The 24,536-nt window shown below is 38.2% G+C and overlaps 3 protein-coding genes across 3 annotated transcripts in view; 2 read left to right on the top strand and 1 right to left on the bottom strand.

Annotated features, from left to right (window-relative positions):
• Positions 1 to 2,482, top strand: ela3l (elastase 3 like). Its single transcript, XM_020935415.2, has 8 exons — positions 1 to 54; positions 202 to 290; positions 489 to 586; positions 698 to 826; positions 1,318 to 1,454; positions 1,711 to 1,856; positions 2,245 to 2,397; positions 2,465 to 2,482. Exons 1-8 carry the CDS (start codon positions 15 to 17, stop codon positions 2,480 to 2,482), a joined length of 810 nt encoding a protein of 269 aa, XP_020791074.1. The 5' UTR covers positions 1 to 14.
• Positions 2,483 to 11,127: 8,645 nt separating this feature from the next.
• fam219ab (family with sequence similarity 219 member Ab) lies at positions 11,128 to 15,834 on the top strand. The gene is made up of 6 exons (XM_020935563.2): positions 11,128 to 11,358; positions 12,119 to 12,218; positions 12,662 to 12,767; positions 13,080 to 13,160; positions 13,248 to 13,302; positions 14,279 to 15,834. The coding sequence occupies exons 1-6, from the start codon at positions 11,281 to 11,283 to the stop codon at positions 14,435 to 14,437; spliced, it is 579 nt and encodes a 192-aa protein (XP_020791222.1). The 5' UTR covers positions 11,128 to 11,280; the 3' UTR covers positions 14,438 to 15,834.
• Positions 15,835 to 17,626: 1,792 nt separating this feature from the next.
• The window catches only part of trpm3 (transient receptor potential cation channel, subfamily M, member 3), an 88,290-nt gene continuing 81,380 nt past the window's right edge, over positions 17,627 to 24,536 (bottom strand). Inside the window, exon 28 of the mRNA XM_055161508.1 lies at positions 17,627 to 17,766. The gene's annotated coding sequence lies outside the window, so the exon portion shown is untranslated. The remainder of the gene's footprint in view (positions 17,767 to 24,536) is intronic.

The raw sequence follows: 24,536 nt of genomic DNA, 5'->3' as shown, positions 1-24,536 counted from the left end.
AAGCATCCATCAACATGATCCCCATTGTGCTGGCCTCCGTGCTCATTGCTAGCGGTAAGAACATCTGGCTGACTCTAATTCAGAGTGTAATTGTTTTCTGCACAAACTTGACTATGTGTGTACATAAACAGGGAATGAGCACACTTCTGTAGTTAGTGCTTCACTCATTACAAAGCTAATTTTACCTTTCTTTACCCTCAGCCCTTGGGTGCGGTAACCCACCCATTGAGCCCCTGACTTCTCGCGTGGTCAATGGAGAAGATGCCATACCCCACAGCTGGCCCTGGCAGGTATGCAAATGCCAACACACCTGTCAATGTTTTTCATGTTTCTGGCAAACCTCGTGGATACAACATCTGCTTATTAGAAGTCAGGCCTACTGGATATCAACTACTATGTAAACCAATTGCTTACTTAATATTAAATCAGCCCTCTATGCACAGCTATGGGTCAACTGTATAGGTTACCTGTCTTGTCTGCACCGACAGATTTCCCTGCAGTATGAAAGGGATGGAGAATGGAGGCACACTTGTGGGGGATCTCTGATTGCTGCCAACTGGGTCATGACTGCGGCTCACTGCATCAAGTAGGAACAAAACTGAAACACAAAGATAAATCCATATTCTCATACAGTGATCACATTTTATACATTTAAATCTGTAATATTATTCATTAATATTGTTTCCTGTTATTGTAGCACAAAACTGAGCTACAGAGTGGTTGTGGGAAAATACAACCTGGTGGAGGAGGAAGCTGGAGCCAAGGCCATTCTGCCCGAGAAGATCATTGTCCATAGACAGTGGAACCCTATCCTTGTGGCCCTCGGGTACAGACTTATGAGTACTCATTTAGGAAACTAGACATAATAATTGTTAGAATACTGAGGTCTTTTAACACTGGCAATATGTATGCCAGTTCAAAGACAAGTTACAGTCCTCTGACACCACCTAGTGGTCAGATTGAAGACAGCAAAACTGTGTGTATCAGCTATATGCACCGCACAAGAATTTAAATTGAACTATGGATAAAAATGTAAATTATCTAAAGCTTATCTGATGAATTAATGTGTGCTACATGTGCACTCGAATTTAAATTATTCTAAACTACTAAAATAGTGTTTAGAAGTAACAGTGGTACAACACTCAAGTACAGATTTCCTTAAATTTAAGAAAAGAGACTTATATTATTTATATATATGGTATTTATATCAAATGAACACAAAAAGGCAACAGTGTTCCCTGATCTAGTCTCACTTTGTCCAGATAAAGAGGTTGTTTAAATGACTCCTCACCACAGATCTCTATCTAACTCTCACAGTAACGACATCGCCATGATCAAACTGTCCGAGCCTGTGACTTTGAGCGATCACGTTCAGCTGGCTTGCATCCCCGCTCCCGAGACCCTGCTGCCCAACCTCTACCCCTGCTACATCACTGGCTGGGGTAGAATCTCCAGTAAGTCTAAAGTGTCCATCTTTTAAAGCCTATCACAGCATCTCAGCAGTAGCTTCATCTAAAATGCCCTGTAGGAGACTGGAAGCGGCTTACTGCCTGCTGCGCCAAATAAATCAAATTCAAAGAAAGATGTTAGGCCTGGCTTTGTTCTCAGGGATTACTGCTAATTAGAATGTGCGAGGTTTGGTAGTAGCTTGTACAGTATGTGGAAGCTCGTGATAGACACTGACAGCGTGTATGTGTGTGTATGTTCTAGCTGGAGGGCCCATTGCGGATAAGCTACAGCAGGCTCTGATGCCTGTAGCCGACCACGAAACATGCACCCAGAACGACTGGTGGGGTGTTGCTATCAGGGACTCTATGGTGTGTGCCGGAGGAGATGGCATTGTGGGTGGATGTAACGTAAGTCCCTAAATTTCTATCCATATTTTGTAATAATTTCCTATGCTGAAAACAAAGTACTTTCTCCGTCAGTTTTAACTTTGATACATTTTCACTCCATTGACTTCGTATTTGGTGAAACAAATATGAAGCTGCTTTTTAATCTATGTTGCGTGTTTACATTATAAATTAAATGCAGCCCTGCGTGAAAGTATTCTAAATGTTCAGAACCTGATTAGACCATGTATCAGAATACTACAAAATACAGTTTAATTTAGGTATTCAGTATTCTGTAACTAAATACATTTCAAAGTATTCTCATGTATGTATGTATGTATGTATGTATGTATGTATGTATGTATGTATGTATGTATGTGATTATTAATAGAGGTGTTTCCTCCTTGTATAGGGTGACTCTGGTGGTCCCCTGAACTGTAAGAATGCTGATGGTACCTGGGAGGTCCATGGAATCGCCAGCTTTGTCTCCGGTCTTGGCTGCAACTTCATCAGGAAGCCCACCGTGTTCACCCGCGTCTCTGCTTTCAACGAATGGATTGAGGAGGTGAGAAAGCTAAAAACATCAGAAATAAAGTTTTATTTGCTGATTATAAATTGTGTATTTTTTGCAGGCCATGATGAACAACTAAGAAGGAACTTAATAAAAGACTAAACAAAAGTTGATTAATGTTTCTGTAATTTGTTTACTACATCAAGGTGAATGAACATAAATGCAGTGACTTCAGTACAAACAGTGTCAAAGAAAGTCCAGCAGATGTCCTCATTCACTCATTTCATATACTGACTTGCACTATACCTCCCTATCATCTACCATATAGTATATTAGGAAAACAATTATTCTTCATTCTGCTTTTGTCTCCAAATGCAAGCATCTCCTATTTGACTGGTGTTCTTTTTTTTTTTTTTTTTACAATTTATTTTTGTTGCTAGTGTCCGCCCATAGCCTTGACACATTCTGTCACTTGCACAATGTCCCCAGACCCTATAGATGTGGTCACTGTACACTCAGTGACTAATTCCCAGGTTGTCACTGTCAATAGATACTTAAGGGGGGAAATAATGAAGGGGTCTGTCCTGTGTGCAATTTAGTTAAGTCAGCTATAAAGTTCTGTGCTGCTGTGTTGATCCAACATGATATATGTTAACTATTGCTCTGTTACCTTAAAAATCACAGACTAGATCAGTTTTAAAAAGCAAGGCCAAACAGATGAATTGTTAATGCTGTATTAATCATTAATTATTTTAGGTAAGAGTTTAGTTAGTTTAGTTTTAAGTTTAGCTTTACGGTTTATGCATTTAAATGCAGCCTACTTAATTTATGCTGAACATTTATTAAATCATTAGTCTGAATTGCACAAATTTAAAGCATGAGATGTTGCCTGCAGTGCTTTCATGGAGCAATGCATCCTGGGTAACTTTTGTCTTGCACATAGGATGAGGGGGGTAAGGGGGCTAAAAAGAATGCTTTGTCTCTATGTGAGCTGAGGGACAGGGTAACCCCTGATCCCCTCCACACAGGCTGCACAGAGAGTTCTGCCAAGTCTGGCTGCAGCATGAATACCAAGTGTTAAAGAGGCAATGCACTAATTTTGGAGAGTTTTAATATAAAATGTCACTATCTCAAACCCCATCTCAAACTAGCATTTAAAATCAACTATATTTTTGGTCATTTCAAGGCTTTAGTGAGAGGACAAGTGAGGGAGAGAGCAGAGAGACATTCAGAAACTGTCAGATAACCTCACCTTACAGCAAGGTGAGTTACACTGCATGTGCTGCAGCTCTGCCACTAAGACGTTTATTAAATTAAGCATAAGTCTTTAAAATAATCCTCTCTCAAGGAATAAACTTTACTGAGTTTTGTTACTGATAGATTATTTTCTTTGATCAGTTGGCTCCACAAAACCCAGTTAGGCTCTCTAACTTAGTTTTTAAATGTTCTCAAAGTGATGATCATTTATTACCAACATTATGTTTATGATGATAATTTGACCAGAATTAAATCAGTTTGGATAACTGTTTACATAATTTCCCTGCACACTGCTGTTGGCCTATAGGCTTTTGTTCAGCTGCACTCAGCTTGATCCAGTGTTGTCTCGAACTCAAGATTTTGTTTGTTGCTTTGTTTTTTGTTTTTGTTTTTTGCATTCTTTAACATCTGTAGAAATAATGATGACCAAAATCAAAGGAAGTCTCACTTCTGAGAGTTCTGACCTCAGACCTATGTCCTGGGGGCTTGGGCACTTCATCCTGTTGGTTCCAATTATTTTAGGCTCTGGGCTGCAGAAAGCCCAACCAACTTTTCAGAATAGGTTAGCTGTCAGCAGCTAAAACATTTGTTGGCCTACTGTAACACTGTTTGGGGATTTCGGTTTGTAGAGATGCGCTGATAGGATTTTACGCTTGGCCTCCCTTTATAGCTCAGTAGTAGAGGGAGCGCGCGAACCTAAAAAGAGGAGGGGATTGTGGGCTGACGATGGAGCCACGCTGACAGATGATCGCATCAGACCAGGCAGAGTCATCGCTGGGACAGACCGGTTAGGAGAACAAGCTGGGACAGAGCCAGCTAAACTTGATACAGTGTCCGTTGGTAATCACGGTCCATTGGCAGCTCCAGAGGTCGTGCGTCCGGGAGATACGTCCGTGTGACCCACTTTTCAGCACCAAAGTTCCCGCGTGTGCTCAAAAGCCCATTGTTGTTTTTGTTTTTTTTGTTTTTGTTTTTTTTTAAGTTGCATCCGTCCTACTGATATACAAATCATTTACTACCAAGTGAATGGGCAGCAGTTGTCAAGGTATGTGAATCTTTGTTTCAAGTTTAAATTAAAGTCTTACACTTTACTCAAAAAGTATTTTGCTCAAAAAGAGACATGACTGATATTGCTTGCCAGTCCAGCGGGAGAATTGCCTGTACAACATTTGCCTGTGTTACTTGGATGTTGTGATTTGCATAGGAGAGTGGACTTTCCGTTGTGGTCTAACTGATGTCACGTCCTCCTACACAAACACAAGCGTGAACCATATCTTTACTGTCATTATTGCTTACTTCAGTAGATCCAGAGTCAGAGATTCTGAAGCCATTTTCCTCCTCGGGGGGTGTGACTCAATCAGTCAGCCGGCCTATTTATGGTGACATTATGCATAGCTTATACATGTGGATGTCGGCAAGTGCTCTAGAAAATATAAAATATATCTCCTATAAACATCCATGTGTGCAAATTTCAAACTTTGAACCTTTAAATCATTTTAACACAGTTGGATTACACTGATAATGATACCATTAAAAAAAAAAGGTTGATATATTGGCTGTAACACATAAATCTAATTAACTTCTAAATTGTATTGCTGGTGAGTGTATATGTGAGTGACCTGCATGAACAAACATTTCTAAATCAAACAATTACACTTTTATTCTCCTTTTCTAATTAAAATGTTCAACTTGACAGTAGCCCCACCATGTTACAACCAGAAACCTTTTCCCACAATGTGTTTTGCAAAGGATAAAGGGCATTGACAGCTATCCTGATTAGTAATTATGGGGTAATTTTCTTCACAATGATTTTAGCAGCATGTTGCATCCCAATGCGATCCAAATAGTTCCCTGTACATGTGATTGCGAGCAGACCAGAGTACAACAGATGAATAGTAAAACAACATTTTCATTTCTTTTTCCACATAGATTAGCTGTAAGGAAAAGGATACCACAGAAATGAGATCTTAAGAGCTGGGTTTAAGTGTTGCACTGGCTCTAACTCCGAGAGAGGTGGAAGTGTGTGGTCTCATTAGAAATGCATTAGAGGAAAGTGGAGAGCAGGAGGGAAGTTTTATGTGAAGAATATCCTCTCTCTCCATCTCTGTCTCAGTCAACACAACAGAGCACATGCACAGCACCCACTTCCACGACCCAATTAGTGTCACAAATCAAATTTGCATGCGACTCCTGAAAGTATTTCTGAGCTGAGAGAAACTAATCACAGTGCATACAGTGGTTATATTGATTCTAATTTAAAATGAATTTTAGTTTTTGAGTACCAACTCTCCATAATAAAAAAATATATCAAATGTATTGTTATTTCACACTGTCTTATTTCAAGAAACTAAATGTTTTTCCCCGTTTTGACACATACCAAAAGATTATAGTTTAGTAAACATCCAGTCATGATTTCCTTTTTCTTTTTATGTATTATTTTACATTCTCTTTGCATTTTGCTCATATTTTAAAAACACAACATACATTGAATACATAAATGCAAAATGTATTCCCTTGAGATGCATAGTTTCTGTGGGCTTGTTTTATCCTTCTCATTTCCCACACATAAACACTGGATACGTCACACGTGTATGTGGCTGTCCAGATTAAGCTGCAGTGAGGATAAAGCCACTTTGGCTCTGAGAGTAACCTGTGACAGGGACAGTCATCACAGAGCTGACCTCACCAGCGCCTCATGTAACAGCAGCTTAACACCGAGAGGGTAACTGTGGCAAACAAATGGCTTATGTCAGCACAAAACTTAGTTTAAATTGATATTATCATGCATTTTGTTTATCATATTGGCAGTGTAATATTTGTGGCAAAGAATCTACCACAAAAACAAAAAGGTAATATAGTTAGGGATAAGAGAAACTTATTTCTTAACTTAATTCTTTAACTTAAACAAGTTCTGTATACTATGTGATGCACAGCCACAAAAAGATATAGTAAAGACTTAAAGTTACAGCTAATTAGAAAAATATTTAATCCCTCCACTAGAAAGTCTGCTTTTTACGACTTTGCTGTTTCCTCCCACCATTCCATCATCTGTTTTATGAACATTAAATCAATTGATGATTTAACCATTAATTTGTTTATAATAATGCATATATATATTTGTGTATGAAAAATATGGCCTGTCTTTTCTTTCAGAATCAGACTACCATGGTCTTGACTGCCTGATTGGAGTTTATCCACTGGACCATGGAGCATGAACTGCGGATGGGGCTGTCCGTGTGGGCCATCGCTGCCATCATATGCAACTCTGTGGTGGGCGTCCTCATCTTGATCCTCTTTGTTATTCTGTACAAAGCTTGCAAGGTGCCTTCACAGCAAGAAAAGCAGCCTGTCCTGTCACTTGAGTCGGACAGGAAAACAGTAGAACAAAAGTACCTACTGTCTGCTGCTTGACTGAGACACTTTTAAATCGACATTATCACTTCTCCATTTTTGCCTTCACTGGTTTGAAATATGGGCTCTGTGAATGGCAAGACTGACAACGCCATCAAGCAGCGCAATCCTCTTATCTCGGTTGTGAGACGCTGGGACTGTCCATCTGTCAGTCTGTTTGCTTAGCGACACACATGGACAAACTGATCCCTACTCCACTCCCCTTCACATCACTTCAGATGTAGCAGCAGCGAGAAAATAGTGAACAAGTCGAAAACACAGTGAATGGGAGTACAAGAATAGGGCACATGTGGGTCAGGAAGATGACAGTCCCCACTAGAGGCAACAGCAAGACGGTGGAAGTAGCACAGAGCCACAAGCTGGTATTACTCCTCACTTTCAGCGAGACTGGAAAGACATTATTGTCTCCAATAGTAGTAAAAATATTTCAGGCTATTTTAAGGAAAATAGAAGGACACTTTTTAAAGCAATTGTGATCTTTGGTTCAAAATGTAACTAATGGGTTTGAAATCAATGACTCCCTTTGTCTATTTATTTATTTATTTATGTATGTATGTATATTTGCAACCATGTATGTAAATAGCCAACTATCACAGTTGCCTCAGATCAAAACTAAGACAAACATTCCATCCACTGATAAGCTAAAAAAAAAACCATATCATTTTCAATACATGTTATGCAATCCTGTTTTGTTTTGTTTTTTTTTCATTATTTTTAGGCTTATAAGTAGAACCCTATTTGTTTAGCAGCAAAGAACAGTTTCCTGCTTTTGACCACAAGCTCTCAGATATTCTTATCTACTCCACATTTTTCAGAATTGAAAGTATTTCTCCACAGTAACATCAGCCATATTTTTCTTGTAGAAATGAATCGTTGATGGGTAAATACTAATCAGTCACCAGCACAAGCAAAGTGGCCTCCAAAGAAAAAGGGTAGAGAACACAAAGCACTGATCAGTGCATTATTGTTTGTGGGCCTATAAAGGCTAATGGGTATAAGTTCTCCTTATCACTTAAAGGTCCTATATTACACAAAATTGATTCTTGTGAGCTTTAAGCCATGTTATAATGAAGCAGAATTCACCAAGCATGGGATTGTTCAACCTCTAATAGGGAACATGAGCTGGGTTTAGACATCATGAGACAGGTTAGTTTTACCCTACTGATGATGTGTTGTTGCAATAGCAATGCTGATCATCACAAAAACATCCCTGAAGTTCCTTTTATCTTTAGTTAAGTGGATGGCCAGTTCCAGGGCTGAAATTATCCAAATGATTCTAGTGAGGGTGTATGGAATTTAAAAACACAATGGAGCACTTCCTGTATACCACATGGCATCACAATGTGGAAAAGAGTGTTTTCCATCTGAGAGAAAAACCCAGCCTGAATATGCAGGGTTTGTGTTAAACATGTATAGATGAAACAAAACACAACTCAAGGTATGTTTGTGATGAGTATGTTGTGATGGTATGTTTGTCTTTTTTTTTTTTTTTTTTGATCAACAGATAAAAAAATAATAATTCAGGTGTGTGAGTATGCATGTTTTTAAAGTCATTATGTGCGGTGCATGTGTACATGTGCTTTGTAATGGCCTATAAGAGACAGATGGTGGGGGTCTTTGGTGCGCTGTTGATTTGGAAGTGCCACTCTACAGCTGTCTACTGTTTATCAACGTCTATTTATCTTCTTGCCAGTTTTCTCCCTATCCACATCTTTGGCTTCTGTTTATTTGTTCTGCATCTACCCTGCCACACTGCCAGAGCTGTGAAATGTGTCCAGTACTGAGGCGTGATCTGCTCCGCTGTGAGTCGCCTAGAGGTCAGTGCAATATTCCTCATTTCATCCACCAACATTTGTCCTGGGACAGTCTTCTTCTTGGATCTGAAACCATTTCAAAGCTAGCATGCATCTAGTCATGTATTTGCATTTCTGGTGAAATGGTGGTTCCTGGTTGATGTCTAAAGATTAACATAGAAAGCATGCAGTAAAAGGTTTAAATTAAAGGTCCTATATTACACAAAATTGACTCTTGTGAACTTTTAGCCATGTTAGAGTACTGCTTCCTCATCAAAAACATACCTGGAGTTGTATTTTGTTTTAGTCACCCATGTTGAATAATCCTGCATTATTAGTCTGTCTACATTTCAAATGCTCAAAATGCTCTGTTCCACCTTCATCTAGTGGTAGTTTCCAAAGGGTAGTTTTACTTTTGATTCAGTAGAGATTGGAAATTCCATGATCCACATGGTTCTAGTGAAGGTGTATGGCATTTCAAAACACTGTGTCACATCACACAACACACACACACACACACAACATCAGCAGGTGTCACAGTTTTTTCCATTTGAGGGGTATGTTTGTGGTGAGGAAATAACGTTGTAACAGAGATACAAAAATAGCATAATTTGGGCCCTTTAAGACATTCTTTGGTAAGTTTGTGCAGCGCCTCAGTCATCTAATTTGCCTCATAATTTAAAGGTGTTTGGATGGACACAAAAACATATTAATCTTAAAAACCTGGTTTTACTGACTTTCATATCTTTGTTCATAAATTATAATCTGATCTACTAATTCCATTCAGGGCCATGAAATAGGGACAGCAGTGCACTGATATATGACATTCTTTAACTCATTTATTCCCTTGAGCAAACTACATCTGCCTATTCACTTTACACATTAGTCTTTTGCTTTTGGGAGGAAGTCAGAGAACTCTTCTAAGAGATTACCAACTACTTGGTTTTCTGAACTGCTATATTTGTATTAGAAATAATGTTCATGTTCTTAAAATGAATATAAATAGATAATCCACAAAATGTTATTCTTGTCTTTGAGTCTTTATATTATAGGCCTATATTGCACTTGTCTTGTTGCACTTTAGGGCCACCACAATGTTGACCAATCAATCTCACTTTTTCAGGAGTCCACATGTCAAAAACCTCTTTTCCAGTATAGTGTGTTCAAACTGCCAGAAAACTCAAACACAGGGTTACATAATGATCAGGGCAAATATTCTTCACAGGGAGATTACTAATAAACATACGAGAGCCTGGTAATCTGCTACTCCATCTGCACCACTGGAGGGGTTGCATAACATACATCAGGACACATCCAGTCACAGCCAGTTGTTTGTTTGCACCAAGGATCAAATATTAATCCGGACATTACATCCTTCAAATTGTTTTCAAAAAAGTTTCAAAAGTTTTTAAATTCTATAGGCATTTAAATTCTTAAGCACGTCAAAGTTTAATTAACAAAGTCTTGGTCTCGACAGTAAAATATAGATATTTAATAAATAACAATAAATGCTAGTTAAATTAACACTTAAGGATGCGACTCAGACTCTGAGGAAGATGAATGATTATTAATGGAATTTTATTCAAAGAGATAAATTATTGACAAGTAGAAATGCATTAGCCTGTAGATACTGTTGCAAAAACACTAATAAAAATTTGCATTTGTGTTTGATTTTGCACAATAGCAGTTTTTACATAAACTTGTATGGATGAAAAGGGAGGCCGGAGGTCACTCTAGGGAGAGTCTTCTCTCACGGAATGAGCAATTTCCTTGGTATTACCATTGTGTATTACTGACAGGAGTGCACGGCTGCACTCTGCTGGTGACTCTAATTATTGTAGGACAAGTTTTGTGGCTTGAATTGCTTGTGCACTGACTTTTAACGAGAATGGTGACTTATAGTCTAGATGGGCTCTTTTTCCTTTGTGTTTTACCAAGAGGCTCAATATAATTTTTGAATTTAGTGTACTAAATATAGTAAGGTATTTATTAGAATTTAATCACATTCCTTTAACAATTTTTATTTTCAAGATTTAAATAGTAACAGACACATATACATTTAAAGTGCAAAATTGAATATGTAGGCCCATACTTAAAAATAAGCATAATGGGCAACGCCTTAGACTTAGACCAAAAGGCCTAATAATAATTCTGATAAAGTCGTTTTACTGTTTATTCGTTCCTAAACACTTTGGCCCAGTCTACAGTATTTGGAGACCTCATAATAAAGTAACTTGCTGCTCTCACGTCACATAATTCAACAATGATAAGGCTGCGTATTCAGACCAGGAGACGCTACCCGGAAGTGGGAGTCACCGTCACCGCGCACTCGTCGACATACTGCTGGGATGAGACTGTTATGAATCTGGAAGCTCCATAGTTAAATCTATATTTAAGAGTTATCACCAAACATTAAACCTCCTGATTGTCTGTAAAGAACTTCGGAGGGTCGGTTGGTCGAGGAGCCACCGCAAAAATGATGGAAGAAATAGACAGATTTCAAGTGCCCAGCGTCGTGCAAGATGCGGAGATGCAGGCGGAGATGCAGCCGTTGGTAAGCAGCATCTGTGGACCGATCGACATCGAGTATCCGCGACTGCATCTTTTCGTTTGTTTAGGCCAGTGGTGGTTTCAATTAGCCCATCTGGCATTTATCCCGTGTCTAGGGCCTTACATTACGTCAATAGGCTTCAGCTCAAAACAGTGATTTTTGCATGTTAATCGCCCTTTTCGCATGATTTCCCCCGTGTTACTAAATTAGCAGCTGCTTGTGGATGAATTATTTGTAAATGGGCGTTTTGTAAATGCACAGTTGTGGCTAGGGTATTGATGCTCGCAGCATCCGGTGATGTTTGCGTAAAGCCGCATCACGTTTGTCGAAAATAAACCTTTGTATCACGACAGTCTCCACGTCAGCATCAAGTGGGCTCTAGCTTACGCAGCGGATTTTTGCACTTGGGCCTATTTAATACCTGCTGAAATATGACAGGACTGAATGCGCTGTGTAGATCTTATAAATGGGGGCTATAGATGCGCCCTGTGGCCTTTGCGGGGGCCAGAGTTACTGCATCTTCACAGTCCTAGAAGTCACACCAAATACAAAAGAACTGTGTCTTATTCATAGTGAATGTGAACTAATTGTCATGGGTATTTCAGGGCACTTGTTACAATATTTAAATGTGTTTGTTTAATACAGATTTAGTTAGATCTATAGCCTACCAGCCTAGATTATGATGATTAGGCTATAGGCTTACATCAAATATTAATGATGTGTTTTTGTAATACATTGCTCATGTTGTGTCCTATTGTTCCAGGACCCAGCCTCCTCCACTGCCTTAGAGGCCGACTCAGACACCAGGGAGAGCGAACCTGTCACCATCAGCTACAAGCCCTCCCCACTGCAGATGAAAATAGGTTATACAAACACCGTAAATGAATCGTTTACTAGTTATTGAGAGCAACGTGTCTGATCAAACTTCACATATAGACAAGAGTTGGCTTTGAACTTATTTCAGCACCTTGGACAGAGTCCAATAGGACAAATACTTAATTCAAAGTATTTAGATTTTTTTTTTTAAGTTTTGAAATTATAAATTTGCATAACAGTTCTGTGCAATTAATCAAAGTAGAACTGATATTGGATTCAATAATTTCTATTCTTTAATGATTAGTTTGGTTATTTGTAATCAAGCTCAAACAGTTCAAACTTTGGAGTAAGAAATTTAAATTAAATTACACCGATTGAAAGTCTATTTTGTTCATGTCTATGATAATTGAAAGCCATATTTACTAATAGGTTAGTACAGCTTTAACACCAATGAGTGTCTCACTCATAACTGGATGTATCTCTTATGCAGAGAAACAGAGAGAACTTGGGAGAAAGGGTTCACTGAAGAACACAAACACTGTGGGCAGTCCAGTCAACCAACAGCCCAAAAAAAACAATGTTATGGCCAGAACACGGTGAGAAACTCTGCTTTTCTGTTATCAACAGATGTAAACAGTCTGTAGCATATGCAGTGTTCAGGGTGTATGGAGACAACCTCAAGAGAGTCAATGACCATTGACAGTAACATTGAAGGATGGGTCAAATTACAATTAATCAATGATCAATCAAGTCAATTGCATGTGTTTTTGACTGAGAGGTCCACAGCCAACCCTCAGAGTTTAGCCTAGTTTTTGTAATAATTAAGTCTATTAGGGAAATTATTTAATTAAGAAGGTTATGCAGGCTGTGTAATACATCTCTTTCATGTTATTTCTTCTCCTCCACAGGTTGGTAGTGCCAAATAAAGGATATTCTTCATTAGATCAGAGCCCAGATGAGAAGCCTTTGGTGGCCTTAGACACAGACAGGTATAACAAGCATTCAATAAGCATTTCACTATTATTTGTAAATATTTTAATATTATTCTTAAAGCTTACTTATATTTTCTTTTTCAGTGATGATGATTTTGACATGTCGAGATACTCATCATCGGGCTACTCATCTGCTGAAGTAAGTATTGTATCAGATTTATTTAGGGCTCGTGCCATATCTGCTCTTGAACCCCACGCACGCAAATTCTTTCAATAAATATGCAAATTGAAGATGCAACATCTACTGTAAATAACAATTGTATTTCTTTGCTTGCACTTGGTACTCAATTTAAATTATGGGATTTTCCATTCGTCATTTATCATACTGTAGATTTGCATATTGATTTAAAGGAGCTCTTTAAACCCTCGACTTTTAGTCGTCCATGACATAATTGTTTCCCTTTCTCATTTAGAATGATTCACCCATTGAATAATAATTTTCCTGTATTCCTGTATTTAATATGTCATTGCTCAAGTCTACCCCCATTTCCATCGCTACTGGTACATGGCCACGCTCTGTACTTACTTTTTTCTCTAATTTTATTTTCTCAGTTGGTGATACATGTAAGATTTGAGCAGCGTCACGTGGTAGCTTTATTTACCGTTATCAGCTATCTGTAGAGATTCCGACAGCATGATCCAGTAGAGCTGCACTTTACTGTGATGACATTTGTGATGTCTATGACTCCCATTGTGCTTGATAATTTTCCATCCTGAAAGTCAGCAAACTTCTTTCTTTTATTTGAGTTGTTTTAAATAAATATTGCAATTTTAAATGCCCAAAATATAATGTAATGATCCACAGGTTATAACTATATAGCAAATAGCAAAAAAAAGCACAGTGATTTTGTTTTTTTTTACATATATGTAGAATGCCATTCTTTAGAATAACATGCATTCTTACCATATTTTTAAGACCTGATCTGCAAATTGGCCTGATGATGTCGCCTGCTTGTCTCCATGGAGAGATATGTTTAATGTTGTACTATGGAATATTGTAGGCAAAACAATAACATCACAATGTAGACAAGCAGGTGACGGACCCTCCACCAGAAAAGTTATAGAGTGCAAGTCAACATCTGCAATTTCAAATACACTTTTGTTTTTATTTGCAGCAAATCAACCAGGATCTCAACATCCAGCTGCTGAAAGATGGTTACCGTCTTGATGAAATCCCTGATGACGAAGACTTAGACCTGATCCCACCCAAATCTGTGAACCCTACGTGCATGTGCTGCCAAGCCACCTCCTCCACCACCTGCCACATACAGTAACACTTACATACACTTACAAAACACAGTCAAACAGAAAGAGTACAAATACACTAACATAGAAATACAATTACATTTAGAGATAGACTGATATCTTGGTTAGTGCAAATAAGGCTGTCATTTATTTTTATTATACTTTTATAATGTAGAGCAGTGCACTGTGTAGACTGTAATTAAGGTTATTGTAAATTCATATGAGAAAAATTGGGAAAAAAGGTAAGAATTGGCTCATCATATCACACTGAAATATTGGCAGGTCGTCGTTTGCTCTGGATTCTACAAAATGGCATTGGAACAGCGATGAAAAAAAAAACATCTTTATTGATCTCTAACTAGATTACAGAAAGAATACATTTGGTAATACAATTACAACACAGTAATATACCGTAACACACTAACACACACAACCACAGTAATCCTCACATAACATAGCTCAGTCTACAGCTGGAGGAGCCACAGCAGAAGAGATCAGTAGAAAATTGTAAAAATTGTTAAGTGCTATGATGATAATGACAATGAAAAATAAATATTAAGTTATTACATTTGTTTAAGTAGGGCATAAGACAGACGTAGATACCATAATATTACATTAATTGTATTTGACTGGCATTTCCTCCTATGGCAGGACTATAGTGTGTAAGCAATTCTGCTGTTATCTGGGAATTGTAATGTAACTGAGGCTGAAGTGAAAACATAACTCACCCACACTATCTTAACTTGACTTTGTTTGTCTTAATGTATTTTTATTATTTCAGTATTTATTTAACTTGTCATATGAATTGGGACTGATTTGAGTGTACTGATATGTGAGGACTTTGATACAGGCTAAAATGAGCAGCACATTGTCTGCCGTTCCATATCAGGTTGTAATGTAGCACTGGCTGGACCATCACACGTTTTATGTTTTACTTCTTTTCACCTATTGCCTCCAGTTGTTGCTATGGTAAGGGGTACATATAGGATTGTGTGGCTGAAGATCAAATGGCATGACTAAGAGAAGAGAGAATACTTGAATAGCACTTTGTTAGTCGGAAGTCCATAATTTGGTTTAATTTTGCACATTATTTTTCATATGTTTGCACAATTTCCGGCAAAACAATGATAGTACCTTATCTGATCTATACTGTGTCAAAAGGAAAAGTGAACTGTTGCACAAACTATGTCACCTATATGGTAAATTATATCAACAAGGCCAAAGTCTACTGTTGTGTTTGCAATATGTTTCCCTTCCCCCCAGGTTTACCTCTTTAACAATGATTATTGTGGAAGTATGGTCTCACAAAAAAAAAAAAAAAAAAAAAAAAAAAAAAAACATGTATGCACATGCATGCACAAAGTGATGCAATTTCCACATGAAGATTCATTTTGATTCAGCTATTAAACACAGCGCTGTTTTTTAATCCCCCATAAATCTATGAATTAATTGCATTTGAAGTATGCCTTAAACTACTGAGATGTTGTCATCTTTTTCTTTTTAATTATTTGTTGTTACTACAAATGTTCCTGTTTAGAAATGAGTGACATTTTTTATTATTTTATTTTAATATTGTTATTGATTTCACTGTGTGGTAACCTCTTCCACTATGAATAGTATTTAACAATGTTATTGTTAAAAAGTGGAGTGTATTATGATAAATAAAAATAAATAAATGCATTGCAAAAATATTATTATTATTAATTTCATTTTTTTTTTACACAAAGGACATTCAGTTAGTGAATAAAGTCTTGATCTGAGTAGTTACTCATTTAGTATTCAATAAGAGTAATACAACTTAATATATGAAAAAGAAAATACTTTTTTATTATTCACGCATTTGCATCAAAATAACATCAGTCTGATATAATATATTGCAATAATATGGACTCAGCTGGCAGCCATTTGTTACAGTTCAGCAGAATAAAAGCATTCATCTGAAAGGCACCAGCAAAATGTGTATCACATATTGAAAAGTCAGCTCAACCATACAAATGTAGACGACTATAATACACCACATTTGTGAATGTAAAATATTTGATTGACACACAAGATTCCCATAACAAAAGAGACAACACATAACTGTTAAAACAGAAAGAATGTTTCAAAGACAAAAAGGTTACATAGAGAAATTCTGTCTAAAAGGTCTGTTCATACTTTACCACATGAGGGGAAAACAGCTACAACAATCTGGTAACTACATTCTCTGCATTAATGTATTGGAAGTCAGCTTCATAAGTGGCACAAATGGCGTTTAAGACCAGACTTAATGTGTAACAACTGTCTGCATAACAGATTTCATAGGTAGATTTCCAGGTCCCATCAAAAGGCACAGAATGTTTTGCTCTTGTTTACACTCCTTGAGCAAATGTGTGTTTATACTAAAAGTGAGAATCATAAAATGTGTTCTTAACCCTGGGTTGTTACTCAAACACTCTGTAAACATTAGCGTAAATCATTGAGTTACATGTTTTAATGCTATAATTTAACATTATTATGAAAAAGTCATGACATTTTCATTACACAAATGGTCACCCACATGCTTTACTTAATTATAAAGTTCCAAGCCAAATATATAAATAAAAATGAACAAAATTCATCTAGGCTACATTTGTACATTTTAGTATAATAAGTATTCTGGTAATAAGACATTGACATAACACTGTGGTAAATAAACCTAGACAACACTATACAAATGCAATGAGCTTAACTCTCTGAATTTGAATCCAGCATATCAGTTTACTCATTGTGTTCCTCAACATTGTGTATATAAACAAGTGTTTATAAAGCTTTATCGTGTTATTTACCTATTAATGTCACATTATTTATCTATTAATGTAATGTAATGTAATTCATGAACAAGAAGAACAGTGTTTTAAATAAATACACACAGACTCTGTAGAGGAAGCTGAGGAAGAAATTAGAGCTTGTTTGCACAATGTTACATGCAAACAAACTCTGAGTGGTCAGACTGGTCTGGACATGGGTCAAGTGCACACACCACACAGGGTATGTTTTGTGTAAACCTGTTTCTTCATGTGCCTGTAGTTTTAACTGTAAGTGTATGATGTGCTTCACTCAGAGCTGATGGGGCTCCGGTCTCCAGACTCAGATGAGGACAGGGACACTGAGCAGCGGCGCCTCTTTGCCCCCCCTGAGCCCTGAAGCATGCTGGGATGGAAGCCTGCGTGTCTCCGGGCATGCTTGGTCAGGTGGTCACTCCTCATGAAGCACTTGTCACACAGGGGGCAATGGAAACGCTTCTCTCCTGTGTGGGTGCGATAGTGACGCGTCAGCTCATCTGAGCGGGAGAACTTCTTACCACAGCTGGGCCAGGTGCATTCAAATGGACGTTCACCTATGAACAAAGCAGCATTATGTGAAAAGTCCTTGTAGTCCTGCTGCTGTAGTGACATAAGTCATATTATAACTCTTTCACTATTTCATTACAAATATCTTTTTGGAAATTACTTTATTTTTTATTTTTTAAGCTTCAAGAAATAAATAAACGATTAGACTGATCTTGAGAAGTTAAGAGGATCATAAGAGGGCAAAAATATCTGCTATATTGCGTCCGTGTGGAGCCTCCTCCTTCCACCCCTCCACGTGCGCCTCTGAACCACATGTCTCCTCTTGTTTACAACCGTCGCGAGGGGGAGTGGCGGTCGTGACGTGCGAGGAAATAGAGGCGCTCGAAGGTTATGTCCGGACAGGAACGTGTGGGAACAATGTCGCAGTGACCCATGTGAATCATAAGGCAATATGTTATATCGACATCGGGCCTGATACACCGTAAAACGGCGCGTAACAAGGATGTTATCAATCTTATGCGGTAACTGGTTGGGACCTGTAATATAGCCTACCCACTTGAGGTGATAAAATGGGCGGTGGTGGCAGACAAGTGCAATTCTTACAACGGATCACTGCGTATAGTGGAGAGGGGCAAACAACGCCCCGGCCTATAGCTTTGCACGCTATAGGCAGGCCAGTCACACCCCCACCAGGCCACATTTGTGGGCTACCCGTTCCAATAATCTGCATTAGAGCATGTGCTTTCTCGCTTACCCCACCCACCCAACACACGATGCAGAACTGCCAAGCGCAGACATTATGACATTCAATAAAAATATTAAGTGTAAATAAATTTAGCAGCGTTCAAGGCTCACTTCAAACAAATGCATACACTGCTCCGGTTTGTGTGTTGTGCAGCGTCTTACCGGTGTGAACCCTTAAGTGGGCTTTAAGGTGGGACGATTTGCCATACATTTTGTCACACCCGGGAAAGGGACAGCTGTGCCTCTTCTCGAGAGTTTCTTGACGAGGCTCGCTCCTCTTTGCCTGGGACAGTTTGGGTGCCTTCACCCGGCATTCTCTCCTCTCTGTTAGGTCGAGTGACGAAACCTCACCGGACGCGCCCATTACGCCAGGGTTACACTTTTTCAAGTCCAGTAAAATCATTGCTACCATCAACAAAGTCCGGTTTTCTTGGTTTTCCTTGAGCGTGTCCTCTGCGCGCCCCATTGGTCGGAAGGGAACGCAGTCAGTCGAGAACTCAGACATGACTGTCGCAGAAACAGAGGCGTAAAAGCAGCAGTGATTGTCCAAAGTAGGCTATTACCGGGATACACAAGGAGCAGAGGTTCCTCGGTAAGCATGCGGTCAGCGCTCCACACGTGTCGTCTTCAATGTGACTATTCCGCTAAGGTTGCGTTTTCTCAGAGGTGCGGGGTGAGTAAATAAACACCGCTCCGATGAGATAGCCTTTCGACCTGAGCCACCGCCTAATTTCTTGTCTTTCTTAAGCAATTTTTGTTACCAAATCTCGTAACCTTACTGCGTACAAACTGTCTTGTGTCTCTTATGCGCCAGCTCACGCGTCAACTAGTCCTAATTTATGTGAGCGCCACTTCTTCCAAATCCCAAGAAACAATTTCGCGGAATCCCACGTTGTCATCATAAAGCTGCCCTGTAATTGGCTAGCATAAAACGTGAACAACTTCTTTTCCTTTTTTTTTCAAGCTTTGCCTTGGTGAAAGATAGAAGGCTCGTCCAATGAAAGAATAAATTGGGAAAACTGGGGGCTGGCCTGGTTTGTGGCGCCTTCAAATGCTCAGAAGAGATGGGAAAAAATTGGAACACATGCGCGCTAATGTTTTTTTTTTTTTTTAACTCCCCCCCCCCAATAAAGTCGTCAGCACATTAAATCGTAACTAAACGTATTTCAATATAATTGACAATTTCCTTGTTGGGGCCCGGTTTTAAACTAGCTCAGTGATCAACATGTAAATTGATCGACCTTCTTGTTGGAGCCATCATGTTCTTTCAGAATACAGTTGTTGGCATATGCGTCAGGCATATGTGCACCAGTTTCACAAGTGTGGCGTGGCCTTATCCCGAATTAGTGCAGCCCTCGACTGCCCTCAGGGTTATACTTGAACTGCACTTGACACCGCTCTGACTGGTTCAGTTAACACTCAGTTTTCTGCTCAATATAATCTCTTTACTTTAATACCCTGAAGCAGTTTAAGAACCGCTGACTAGGCACATCAGTTGAGTGAAAGCGTGAGCCTGAAACATAATGTAAACACATAACAATGTAGTAACAAAGTCGTGAGATGGTTCCAAAAAGCTGCTTCCTGGCACAAAGTACACTGCGTCCATCAAAGTATTAAATATACTAGTAGCTGGTGAGACACAAATAATGAAATGCTATTGTGCAGAGTGTACTTGAATAGAACACGGCAGTGGGTGGTTCATTCATGGCTGAAGTTCCTAGAAAAGCGCACTCGGATTTTGGGGGTGGATCCGTAGGCAGTCCTCCCTGACTTCAGCAAACAACTGAGCAGTTGTTTATTACATAGGCTACAGTCCCAGTTTTAGACAGGGTACACGCTTTTACACAGTAATCTAAGGCCTGGCGTGTGTAAAGACTACAGGTGAGCTCGGTCGTGTCCACGCGCACGTGTGTGTTTTTAAGCGTTAAACTAAATACTCTACTATGCTCGCCTCAAATGCCCTCACCCTCACTTGAACTCACTGCTCTCCCCTCATTGTCCCTCCTGGAAACTCGCCCCCACATAGTTCAGCTGCAGACCCCCACATTTCTTGGAAAAAAACATCCAGTCAAAACTAGGTAAGCCCCTCCTTCAGAACGGCAAATGTCTCATTTGAGCATTTGTACCATGTATTCTCAACTACAATTTTGTAAAGTCATAGTTGAGTTCTCGCGATGCGTGTATTTGTTTTTGAGTGCGTGACGGAGAGTGCGATACGCCTGAGGTGATCTTAAACCAGAACGAGAATGAGAACTGAATGTTCCCATTCACGTGCCGAGCCTGCCCTGATGATGCACCAATGCAGTCCTACGTCCTTATATGAAAAACCCACAAAGTCACGGATGGACATACACGGCAGCGGCAGACTGGAATAAATCCATAACACTGCGATAGTGTTCTTGATTTAACATGGAAAACTTTTGAAAAATCAGTGCAACACAATTGGGTACTAATTACGTGAAACTCAATTTCTGCAGTGTATTTCAAGTGTCTCAGTTTAAAACTTGCACCTGTCCACTGAGATCAGCGGCAGTCACAGAAGCGGTGGGGTTCAGCGTTGACTTCTAATGCCCTGCCTGCCTCATTACTCTTCACACCAAGTACGTTTGAAGTTATAGACCTCCTGCTGGGTGTTTTACGGCTTTGCGCTGTCACTCGCGATTATCAGAAAACAAATGCACATGTTCCTGATGTTGCAGTAATTTAAAAGGTTCACGAAAGAGTTTTACTTTGATGTTGTAGATACTGCCACAAATCATGCTACCTGAAGCTATACAAATAAGAAACACAAAATTCACTTTGTTACTAAATAGCAATAAAATTAAAGGCAATAATAATATTATTTTAATAAATTATACAATTAGCCATAATTATATTAAGGCCATAGGAGAAACATGGTTTACTTCACTGAATCAGCTGCATCCATAGACCTTACTAACTTAAAAGGCAGTTTTCTCACATCAAGAGGTCATCCCTTAAAGTAGCACCAAACCAGAGCAGGATTTGGTCATGTTTAATAGATTAGGTTTTATCTAAAAAACGAACACATCTACCTGTCTACAGATATCCAAAACCTCTTCAGTACAACATGTATATGTAATGTAATAGTCCATGTCATTATATATATGTATGTGTGTGTGTGTATTTTTTTATTTTATTTTATTTTTTTACAAATTTGACAATACTAGACCAAGTAAAACAGGCATGAGTCATGGTTTATCAATCTATGGAATTGTTTATTTAACAATGCATGCCAGACATTATTCTATACACACTTAACAATACAGGTTTTGTATTTGGATCCAAATACTCACTACTCTGATTTCATATGATACGCACTCTAAATCAATCTCTCTCTCAGTCTTGTCTTCACATGTCACCTCTGTACACGCTGAGTGGAAGAACCACATGCATTTAAGTAACATTAACAAAAGTAAGTTCTGTCAAAGGGGTTAGCTTCCCTTTTAGTTGTAAAAAGCACTTTATCAGCCATTATTGCAGAAAAACGTGTGCGTGAAGTTTATGAGCCCCAGGTCAAGATAGGAGGGAGGGAAATCTGCTGATTTTCCATTGAAAAAGTGTACCCATGCTGGCAATCCTCATCAGTAATGTTGGTCATGGTATTGAAAAGTAGTAGTAAATGATTACTCTCATAAACAACAAAAGATGTATATGTTTTGCTAGTCCTAAGCATGGATAAATGGATGGTTGTGATGTACATAACTGCACACTGAGTGACAGATAGTGAGCACTGAATATTTGAGTAAAACAAACTGTGATTGTAATTATTTAAATGAAGTTGTTGGAATGAATCTCATAGGGGCATCTGTTTGTCGAATCGGTTTATTCCAATATTTTAGTATTATATATGTGTAGATGTCACAAAAAAGCACATTTTACTTGGGGACAGATTTTCTTCTGTATGAGCAAATGTTCTCAACCTATTGCTGAGAAGCTGGAAGCTGAAACCGATGAATAAAGTAGTTTGGTATAGAGTTTTGTGGTATAGAGTTTTGTTTCTTATTCACAACTATATATGGTTAAATATGATATTGCCATAAAACCGAATACACAGGAGATTTCCCACAATCCCGCAAACATGGCTGTACGACTCTTAAAGCACAGTGATATAATAGGTAACCTGCTGTTCCCTTTTCTGTTCCCCCGTGCATCACTAGGTTATGTTGTCCCTGAGTATCAACTTGGGTCAACCTCTCCACAAACACTGTGCCCCTTACATTTCATCAAAGGAAAGTCCCATTAAAAATCGTCAAGTTAATATTCTTAAGATTTTGGATTGTCAGACAAATAAAGTTGGGACTATCAATAAATATGCAGATGATCTACTGCAATTTCACCATGAGGTTGGTACTAAACTCTCCAAACCATGTGCAAACATTATTTAGGCAAACATTTTAATTTGTCTATTATTTTAGATTTTCTTTTGTAAATTAATATTATAATTATACAAGCATTATTTTACAATTCAGTAATTGCACTAAACCCCCTTCTGTACATCCGATAAGTTTAAAATAAGAAATATGCATACGTTTGTACAAAGTATGTAAATGAGTGAATGAGTGTAAAATACTTCACATAATTGGGCTCTATAATCAAGGAGAAAGGAAGAATGAGACATTTCAAAAAGCTTCATGACTACATACACCATCCATGCCCAGAAGGCACCCTTAGTTTGGTATACTGGCAAAGCATTGCCGTGTCAACCATACATTAGAAAAATCTCTGATAAAACATACAATAAAAAGTACTTTAAATATGATTAAAATGTACAATATATTCAACAATATATTAAATGTAATAAATAATATAATACATCAGTATTTAGTGCATGTATATGATGATCATCTTTCATTTAATCTAAAAGAGTAATTAGAAAATACTTATTATTGACAAAAATATTACTGAGAAGATATACATATCCATTTCATAAATCGAACAAGCATTATTTATAATAAAAGAAATATCTGAATCAATCTGAAAATAAAAGCAACATGAATATTATGTATTAAACAAAGGTAAAAGTTTTCAAGGTTTGCAAATATGCTTGGAAAAAGCTGGCAAAGGGCATTGCTTCCACCGTTGCTTACATATATTTTTTATGCCATACTCATTTATGTTTTCATAGTTCTTGTTTTCTATTGATTTGTGCATTATGTGGTAAAATGTGTGGCTTCTATAATGAACTGCCTTTGTTAAGATTTTAAAATCTTTCTAGTGTCTGATTACTTCAAATCATCAATAATAAATACTCAAAGGATATGTAGGACGGATGCTTGAAGTGTAGGTGTTAAATAAATTACTGTAAAGACGTAGGAGACTGAACTACACGACTGGAAGCGAATGTTTTTGGTGTCTAAGCGGAATAAGGTTCACATTAAGTTCAACAGTGACATTTGTGTCACGACTACGGCGCCCTCTGGTGTTCCTTTTCAACAATTGCACTTATTAAAGATATATATAACGTGTATTAGCTGACAAAGTACATGCTTGAAACTTTTTTTTTTCAGGTGCTTATAAACATGATGAAGCAGTAGCTTCGTCACTGGACCTCAATTAGGCAACACCCTCAAATAAGTTGATCAAAACAGAATAAGCAAGACATGTGGACAACATACAATATGTATTTTTAAAAGGTGTACTGTATGTTCCGAGGTAAGCTGTTGTAAGTTTGTGATTAGAGATATTTTCCAAACCAGGCAGTGCTGGGGTCAATACGTTTGTCCTGTTCATCTTTACCATACAGAATATTGCAGCAAGCAACAAGTAACAAATGTGTATAAAGAGATAAACAAAAAGGTGATTTAATAGGGACCAATGCCAACTTGAAGTAAAAGGTGAAAGGAAGACACAGTACAGGTACACCTTCCATTGCCGTGACACCACTGAGAGTAGCTACAAGAGGAGGTACAGACTAGTCTAGACTCATAGCTCTTTGATTTTGAGAACAGTAGGACCTTCCATTAACAGCTCTTGGTGCAGGGCTTAACTCTAGACCTGTTTCAGAACAGATGAGTAGTTTATAGGTAACTTCACCCTGTGTTAACTTGTACTT

Source organism: Boleophthalmus pectinirostris, unplaced genomic scaffold (assembly GCF_026225935.1).
Source record: "Boleophthalmus pectinirostris isolate CB_2022bp ecotype Guang Dong unplaced genomic scaffold, ASM2622593v1 HiC_scaffold_4, whole genome shotgun sequence".
Taxonomy (NCBI): domain Eukaryota; kingdom Metazoa; phylum Chordata; class Actinopteri; order Gobiiformes; family Gobiidae; genus Boleophthalmus; species Boleophthalmus pectinirostris.
This window is presented reverse-complemented; position numbering and strand designations above follow the sequence as displayed.